We start from the raw sequence: 9,003 nt of genomic DNA, 5'->3' as shown, positions 1-9,003 counted from the left end.
GTCTGCTGTAAACTAATCATTTGTTTGTTTGTTTGAGACAAGGTCTCTGTAGCCGTGGCTGTCTTGGAACCTGCTATTAGATGAGAGAGTGGCCTCAAGCTCACAGAGATCCATCTGCCTCCTTCCTCCCAATTCCCATCCCCAAATGCTGGCATTAAAGGTGTGTGCCACTGTGCCCAATATGAACTCATCTTTTAAAGTAATATGGCATGGAGTTTTAAAATGAAGTAGAGATTGCACCGTAAGTGAACTCTGTACTGGTCTGTTTTCTGTTGCTATAACGAAGTTCCTATGGCTGGGTTGTTCGGCCAGTTGTGATAGTTCACCTGTACTTCCAGCGCTTAGGAGGAAGAGGCAGGAGGGTTTAGGAGTTGAGTCTTCCATAGGTACATAGTGAGTTCAAGGCCAGTTTGGGTTGTATGAGACTCTGTCATACATACATACATAAAATATACTTGCTAAGTGTGGTGTCATGTATCATTCCAGCACTCAGGAGGTTGAAGCAGGAGGATCATAAATTCAAAAACTTGATCTTGGTGAGGGGTTAAGCAAACTACTATGAATCAAATCTTACCTTTGCCTTTTTTTTCTTGAGACAGGATTTTTCTGTGTAGCCCTGGCTATCCTGGAACTCTGTTGAGCAGGCTGGCCTCAAACTCACAGAGATCTACTTGCCTCCCAAGTGCTGGTATTAAAGACATGCACCACTGTTATGGTGACCTTAGATGGTTCCTGGGACTCACCTGGTAGAAAGAACCAGCTCCTGAAAGTTGTCTGCTGACCTCTGAATGCCACACAGACATACAGAACAAAAAGTTTACAAAATAAATGTAATAATATAATTTAAATTAGCTATTTAAAAAATAATTTCCAGATAGGGTTTCTTCATGTAGCCTTGGCGGTCCTGGACTTGATTTGTAGATCAGGCTGGCCTTGAACTCACAGAGATGTACCTGCCTCTGCCTCCCGAGTGCTGGGATTATGTGCGTGCGCCACCAAGCCTGGGAAATTAGCCTTTTTTTAAGGCACATTTCAGTGTCCTCTAGTATATTTACAGTACTGTGTAACTGCTGCTTCTTGTCTGGTTCAGTTTGTAGTCAGGAAGAGTGTTGGAGCAGAGCTGTTGACCTCCGACACTGACGCTACGATGGGGAGCCGAGTAGTTACACAAACTCTGGCTGTCTAGCCCTTTGTGCACTCTGTCATATCATTGTTTCTCAAACTGCTCGTCAGAGTCTCTGAGTCGGGGTTTTTGAGCTCTAACCCCTAGACTCTGCCTTCAGGTTTTTCCGTCCCGTAGATGAGGAGTGAAGGTTCTGACTTTGCGTCTTGCTGTCCCTCAGACGCCGGCTGGCTTCTTTGAGAAGGTGCGGTCTAGGGGACTGGTGTGCTTGCTTCTCTGAGCATCACTGTCTTCATGGAGAAGGGCTGCCTTCCTAATCTAGACCTTGTGCTAGATGCGCAGTAGCTCTCTTTACCTTGCCACTGCCCTGGGGCATGGATGTATGTTGCAGAAGGTTTTGGCAGTTGCAGGATAGCCAAGGCTATATGTTGACTCTTACCTCAAAACAACAAAACCCAAACGCTGAAACCACCGCCGAGGGTGGGCCATCAAGGTTGCAGGTGCCCTTAATTAGGATGGTTTGCCAGGAAGGTGGGGGTGGGGCGGCTGCCAAGCCTGTCAGCCTGAATTTGACCTGACAGTAGAGGAGCGAACTCCCACAAATTGCCCTGTGACCTCCACGTGTGTGCTGTGATGTACACTTACCACACATACGCATGTGTGCGTGCACACGTGTGTACACACACATCAATGTAATTTAAAGGCTAAAAATTTAAATAGTAAAGTGATTCTGTCAGGGAAAAAGAGAGTACAACTGCTCATTGCGGAGTTCTTCTATAGGGAAAATAAACTAAGTATCTGGCGAGTGTGTGTGAGTGTAAGTGAGTGTGAGGTCTGGGGTACATAACTGTGAAGATGAACAGGTGAATAAACGCACGCACGCATGCACGTGTGTGCGCTCTGCTCCCGGAGCACGTGGACGGGACAGTGTCACATGCACATGTCCATTTCAGAACCTGGCGACAGACTTCCTACTTACCAGTTTGTGGAAGCAGGACTTGGGATTTCGTTTATTGACAACATACTGCAGCTGGAAAACTTCAGAGCCACCCTGCCAGCCTGTGTGGCCCTCATCAATGGCAGGCTACGGGCCTAGAGAGCATACTTTGCCCAAGGTCATAGGACAGTCTGATCACTGCTTCCCATCACCGCTGAGGGGTGAGTCAGCTCATCTCTTGAACAGGAGGCAGCTGGACCCTGTCACTTTGGAGCACGTGTGTCACTGACCTAGTTCATGCTGTACCCTCCACTGAGTCAGGCCTCTGTCGCTCTGCTCTGAGAAGCGGAAATGGCTCTTAACATTTGTTCTATCTGGTAAGAGGGCAGGGGATAGACTGACGGCTACATCCTCACAGCTATGAACAGTCACAAGCTGCACTGGGCCCTGCGGAGTGAGCGCTGGGGATTCCTTAGGGTCACAGATAATGAAACCAAATGGGACACACATCTAGCTCCAGGTTGAAAACACCCCCCCGCCCCCAGAACCTTTATAAGGGAAAATCGGTCAGCCTGGTATCGTGCCTGCCTTCTACACTGCTTTGAGGCCTCTTTTGATTTGTCATTTTTCTTGATAGCTCCTGTAACCTCACTGAACTTGTTTTCTGGTCTGTGGAGTGAGATTGTCTCTTTTTGGGGGACTTCGGGCTTGCGAGAGCTCAGTGTTAGGTTTCCTTTCTTTGAGGCCAGTGCCTGCTCCAGGTCACAGCTCCTGCTCTGATGCACATTACTAGGATTTTTAGAAGGATCTTTAGGTAGCTCAGTGACCTCCAAGGAGAAGATACCTGGGTCAGATGGTTACTTTCCCTAGTAAGGGCTCAGTCCTTTTCCTCTGGTTGAGGGTCCCTTGCTCTTCCACCCAGGATGCCTGTGAAAACCAGCGTGGATTCTGAAATGGTGTGTTTTAGTCACAGAGAAAAGGAATGAATGTGTGCATTTGGCCATTTGGGAACAGCAGCATTGCCGAGGCTACTGGTCTCCCATTTCTCAGGCTAGTGGATCTGAGGAAGACGACTCCCTGTATGCACTGGATGTGTCTAAGCCAGACCTGCTAGACCCTGTAAGCAGAGGTGGCCAGTGTCTCGTGCTTGTTTCATCTGTGCTTTGATTTCTTTATGATGTTTTTCTCTCCAGATGCCTATATCACTCTGACCTGCAGAACCTGGAATGGTTGATTCCCTTAGCTACTACGTTCTCCTGGAATAACTCATTCTCAGACATTTCAGCTCATTTCCAGGACTTGCCTTATCAGATAGTGTCCGGATTTAAAAAGAATGGATTTTTAGAATAACAGCTGGTACGCAGGAGAAGAAGGCTTCCCACTTCCCTGCAGCTTTAAGAGCTGGCTGGGGCAGAGGAGGGAGCCCTTGCTGTCTCTGCAAAAGAGACCTGTACAATTTTGGCCTGGACTCACTCCAGTTCTCTTTGAGTTTCTAAGGTCAGCAGCCCAAGGATGCAGTCTGGCACTTCACTGAGGGCAGGGAGGAGGGAGGAGGATCTTACTCATCCAGTAAAATGCACTATAGTGCATTTTCATACCAACCACAAGGCCAAGTCCCTAGACAAGGACCTTGCAGGGAGGAGCTAGAAGTCTTCCCTAGGCCTATTCAAGAGGGGCCCCAGCCAAGTAGGCTTGTAACCAGAATTTTAGGAAAAAGTCACCCAACTCTTGCAACCCCAGCAGCCTAGCCTTGCCAACCCATCCCAGTGAGACAATTAGAGAGAGTAAGGGTTGTGAAAAAGGCAGGAGAGATTTAGTACACTGGGAAAAGGAACCAGTTTGATTTTGGGAACTGACATGGGCTTTAGGTTTAACTAAAACCTAAAAGCGTGGGCAGGTGCACACATTAAGCAGGCCTGTTCACAGTGTGCTTTCCTTGCTCTCAGCTCCAGTTCTGTAAAGTGTCCTGAAAAAGTGTTTGGGGCTGGAGAGGTGGCTCAATAGTTAACAGTCCTTGTTGCTCCCACAGAGGACATGGGTTTAGTTCCCAGCACCCACGCTGTGGCTCAAACATAAGTAACTCCACTTCCAGGGGGTCTGATGCTTGCTTCTGGCACACACAAACATACATGCAAGCAAAACACTCATGCATATAAAATAAATACTAATTAAAAAAAAGAAGTCCTTGTTGCTTGAATGTTTGTTTGTTTGTTTTGGGGGGGGTTGTTTGTTTATAACATAGTATACATTTTCATTTCCCATGATTTTGACCATATTAGTTTTTTTTTTTTTTTAATAATCTCATTTTATAGGCCTGGCCAGACTGGAATTTATTACATAGTCCAGGCTGTCCTCAAACTTATGGGTGAATCTCCTGCCTCAGCCTCCCAAATGCTGTGACTGTAGGTAGGTAGGGACCACCATGCCCAGCCAGTGTTCACTTTCTAGTTGCTTTTTTCGTACTGACTTTGATAGACTTTTCATTTGCTCAAGATGGTAATTCTTACTATGTTACAAACAAGTAATGTGTACTTCATTTTTAAAGGTCCTACTCAACTGGCTCCCTTTTTATCTTTGGGGTTTTTTTTTTTCCCTTGAGATGGGGTGTCGCTATATAGCTATTGCTGCCCTGGAACTTATATGTAGGCTAGGCAGACCTCAAATCTACAGAGATCTGTCTGCCTCTACCTCCTGAGTCCTGGGATTAAAGGCACGCACCACTCCACAATGCCCATCTTTGGGATGCTTGCTGATACCACCAGTGAACACCACTCTACTGATGACTTACAGTGCTAGGCTGGAGTGGACCAGCAGAGATGTGGCTCTATCTATTCACTTGGTCGTCAGCTTGAAATATGGCTTTGATGTTCCTTAGACTTCTCATGCCTTCTCTTTCTTTCCCTCTTCCCTAAAATTTTGGCATGCAAGGCTTAGATTTTAGGGTCTATCATACCTCAGACTTGGACTGCTCATGTACAGATGCCTGAGAATGTTTGTTCATGATGATTTCAAAAAAGCACACTAGCTTCTATGGCAGGACCACCTACCAACCCCCTTCCCATTTCCAAATGATCTCCAGGAACATGCTGAAATATTTTGGTGGTTTCACTGAATAAAAATAAGAAGCAACTGTCGATATTATAAGCAGGACACAACCCCCAGAAAAGACATTATCAGCTCTGTCAAACTGATGTCAAGTAGGAACATAAGCTCTATGTTGATGGTGGCTCTGTTTTCCAAAGGTCAAAGTCTGTATTTTAATGTTAAACATACTTCCAAAATGTCAGGCAAGCTTTGTGTTTGTTAGGCTTGGGGCAGACTCCGAATCTGCTCGTTCAACAGAGCCTGGCATATAGCAGGTACTCAAGGTTGAAAGTGTTTTCCTGACAGATGTGGTGGCAGATGCCGGTAATCTCAGTACTCAGTGAACTCAGGAGGATCATGAGTTTAAGGTCATCCTTGGCTATATAGTAAGTTTGAGGTCAGTCTAGGCTACATAGAATCTGTCTTTAAAAAGAAAAAAATGTTTCCCTGTTGGCTTCCCCCACCCCATTAAACTGAGTAAAACACCCAGAAGAAATGAGGAAAGATAAAGGCTCTTATGTCAGTCACTGCTGGGAACCAAGTTCTCTGTTTGAGTGTTGCTTTGTTTCTGCCTCTCTCACTAGTCTCTAAGTAACAGGAAGGTCATATTACTCTTCAAATTGCACATTACCAACACAATGCCTTAGAAACACTTTGTCGTTAAATTGGTAGTTGAAAAATGAAGGCCTAAGTGGGCAACCAATTTACCTTGAGACTGTAAATTTACGTATAAAGTACTTGTCACATGGACTCAAGAGGTAGGGCGGAGCGTGTGGCCTCTATCCCACTTTGTTTTAAATTCAAATATTGGTAGAACAATAAAGTTGAGAATTTGTGTGATCTGACCATAGAGTAAAGCAGCTCATGGCCATTGTCTGCAAACTCATGGTTTCTGGCTTTAAATCCTTGTCCCAAAGACTGTCCCCAAATGTTATTCCTCCTGTTGCACATTGTACTACTTGGGGTTTCTTCCTCCCAGAGCCTCTAGGGGTGCTGATCTCTTCAGGGCCAGTTTGTGGGATGATGGCTTAGTTCTCACTGTTTAGCACTGGCTTGCTCTTTCCTCCTCTGCAGTTCCTCCCGCCGTCTTGCCTGCTGCGCACTCATGCAATCCCTGAAAGCCTGCACTTGTGGCTGGCACTGACGCCAGTCCTGGTGCTGGGCCATGCACTCTTGTACTGCAAAGTGAGAGGCAGCACAGCCAGATTGGGTGATCAGCCGGTCCAGTGGATCTTCCTCATCATCATCCTTCTTCACCTGCCGGGTCCAGCCATGGCCTTGTGGGACTGAGGTTGACATCTTGGGGAACCTAAAATATCAACAGACAAGGTTAAAGTGCAGGTAATTAATTATGTCTTCCTGTCCATAACAGTATAATTTAAGCTGTACGGCCTGCTTATATGCCTGGTTCCCTTAGGAGATTAAGCACTTTTAAAAGGTTTATTTAATTTTTATGTATACAAGTGCTTGTCTGTTTTTATGCATAGCAGAAGTGGGAATCAGATTCCATTACAGATGGTTGTGAGCCACCATATATTTGGTTCACTGGGTATTGAACTCAGGACCTCTGGAAGAAGAGTCAGTGCTCTTAACCACTGAGCCATCTCTCCAGCCCCAGATACTAAGCTCTTTAACATCAGATTCTGGGCCTGATTTACCATAGGTGCCCCCCTAGCACGTGACCTGACAAGAAAAGGGCCTGCAAAATGGTTTGATGAACTGAGATAAAAGTCTCTAAGCTCAATGGAATCGGCTAGTGGAATGCAAATTAATGAAATGCTATCTTTTTGGAGAAGCTATTTCTGATTTCTGATCTACCTCAACAACAAAAACAAACAAACAAACAAACAGACTTTCTTCTTTCCTTCAGAAGGATAAAGTTGAACACCTGGGATGGTCCAGGAACAAGCAGATTAACACCTGGGAGGAACTGAGAGTCCTGCGGGTCAAGAGCTGAGTCTGTGGGCTATGAGGCAACCCAGCAGTCCCCAACCGTGAGGTGTGTTTGCCCAGACTGCTTCTCCGAAGCCATCTGCTTTAGCACCCCACAGAATGCAGCAAGGGGGAATTTAAGAAAGGCTTCAATAGAGATGACTTTTGCCTTTTCACAAACTTTATTACGAGGGCTGTGAAGAAGCTAAAAGGATATAAATGGCTCTTTTCTGTCTCATTCATTAACAGGTGGTTACTGAGTGTTGTGTGCCAGCTACAATGTTGAAAGTATACAAGCATGACCAGGCTAGGTCAGGTCCTGCCCTCATGGAGTTTACAATCCAGGAAAGTGAACAAGTAGTTTACAACAGTATGTACAAACGGGTGGAAACACTGGGGGGCGTAAGCCGTGAAGACTCTCTAGAGAACATGACTTCCAGGCTGAAACTCAGGGGTGAAGAGTTAGCTAGACATGGGAAAACTATCTCTGGCTAGAGGTAGACAGACAACATGGACACACAGGAGAGGAATCAAAAGTTTGGTGACTGGGCTGAAATGTAGTCTGGCAGTAAAGCAAAAGTCCAACGTGGAAGAGTCCACCGAATTTGATCCCCAGCACCATAAAGCAATAAAACACTTCAGTGACTGTAGAAAACAGCAGAGCAGGAACCGAAAACTGACAGAAACAAGCAAAAGGCAAATCAACAAAGCTTTACAGCCCATGTTAGGAGTTTAAGACTGTTATCATGAGGACAAGGGGTAAGTCACAAGAGGGATTTAAGAACTCCATCCCTATATAAACCTCCCCTGTATGGAAGCACAATAAAAGGGAAAATGGCTTTGAAACAGACACTGAGTGGGAAACTGGCGCATTGGGGTCACACACGCTTTAGGATTCAGTAGGTGGACTGGAAACGGCACTGCAGTCCACGCCCATCACATGTGGCCCTCGGTATTCCTTGGATGAAAAGAGTCGGACCCATGCTTAGAGATTAGGGCAGGCTAGAGGGCTGACAGCTTGGTCTGGACTGCTAGAAAGGCACGGCAAGGAAGGGGAAGCAGAGAAATGAGGGCGTCCAGGTCCCCTGAAGCACGTCTCCCAGTTTCGGGCGCACTCCCGCGGTCCCCACGGTGCCTCCGGCGCAGGGATGCGTGCGCAGTGCTCACCCGCAGGGGCAGAAGCGCGTGGGAGCGCGTCCCGCCCTCGTCACCGTTCTGCAGGCAGAGGACCCGGCCGCGTCTCTCGACAGAAAGCAGACCCTCGCGGGAGCGCAGACCCGGAAGAACGGAGCCCTCTGCACGTTTTCATTGGTGGGCTCGCCGGGTAGAGCCCGCCCTCAGGCCTGCTCTTCCGGGCAAGGGCGGAAGAGGCGGGCAAATGGAGGCGGGGTCACGGGAAGAGACTTGTGATAGTTCTGAGGGCCTGAGTGCACACCCTCAGGGGACTCCAGGCCCGTAGGAGGGACCCATTGTGCCTTTTCATCAGCGAGAGCTGTGCCTGGCACCTGTGTCCGAAGTGGGTTACCGCATGGGTTGCCTAGAAACCTGGAGGGCACGGGGTCCCGAACAGGAATTTCAAACCCATGTGGACAGGATTTTCCATTTTCAAAGCCAAGGAAACTTATGCGCAGTGCGATCAATATCAGAACTAGGAGCTATAAGCACTTAATTGTTGCCGTGAAAGGGAGAGGCATTTTCTTTTCTATTTATTTTTAAAACTGCATTGTGTATCTCTGTGTGCCGCCAAGGCACTCATGTGGGGGGCAGAGGACAGTTTGCGGAACAGCTCGCAGGACTCCTTTTACCATGTGGGCCCCGGGACTGAACACGGGTTGTTTGGTGGTAGGCACCTTTACTCCTGAACCATCTTGGGGGGCCCAGACCTCCCTCCCTCTGTCTGCCTCCCCCCCCCCACCTTCTCATGTCC

At 47.3% G+C, this 9,003-nt stretch overlaps 1 protein-coding gene across 1 annotated transcript; it reads right to left on the bottom strand.

Annotated features, from left to right (window-relative positions):
• Positions 1-5,847: 5,847 nt before the first annotated feature.
• Positions 5,848-8,351, bottom strand: LOC129688471 (cytochrome c oxidase assembly factor 4 homolog, mitochondrial). The gene is made up of 2 exons (XM_055623309.1): positions 8,244-8,351; positions 5,848-6,453 (listed from the first exon to the last, which is right to left on the bottom strand). Exon 2 carries the CDS (start codon positions 6,441-6,443, stop codon positions 6,180-6,182), a length of 264 nt encoding a protein of 87 aa, XP_055479284.1. The 5' UTR covers positions 6,444-6,453; positions 8,244-8,351; the 3' UTR covers positions 5,848-6,179.
• Positions 8,352-9,003: the final 652 nt, after the last annotated feature.

Source organism: Psammomys obesus, unplaced genomic scaffold (genome assembly GCF_907164565.1).
Source record: "Psammomys obesus unplaced genomic scaffold, mPsaObe1.curated_primary_1811, whole genome shotgun sequence".
Classification (NCBI taxonomy): Eukaryota; Metazoa; Chordata; class Mammalia; order Rodentia; family Muridae; genus Psammomys; species Psammomys obesus.
The sequence above is the reverse complement of the archived record's forward strand: the minus strand, read 5'-3'. Positions and strand labels throughout refer to the sequence as shown.

Coding starts and splice junctions, on each gene's coding strand:
- LOC129688471 (XM_055623309.1), bottom strand. CDS start 6,443: ATGTCAACCTCAGTCCCACAAGGCCATGGCTGGACCCGGCAGGTGAAG.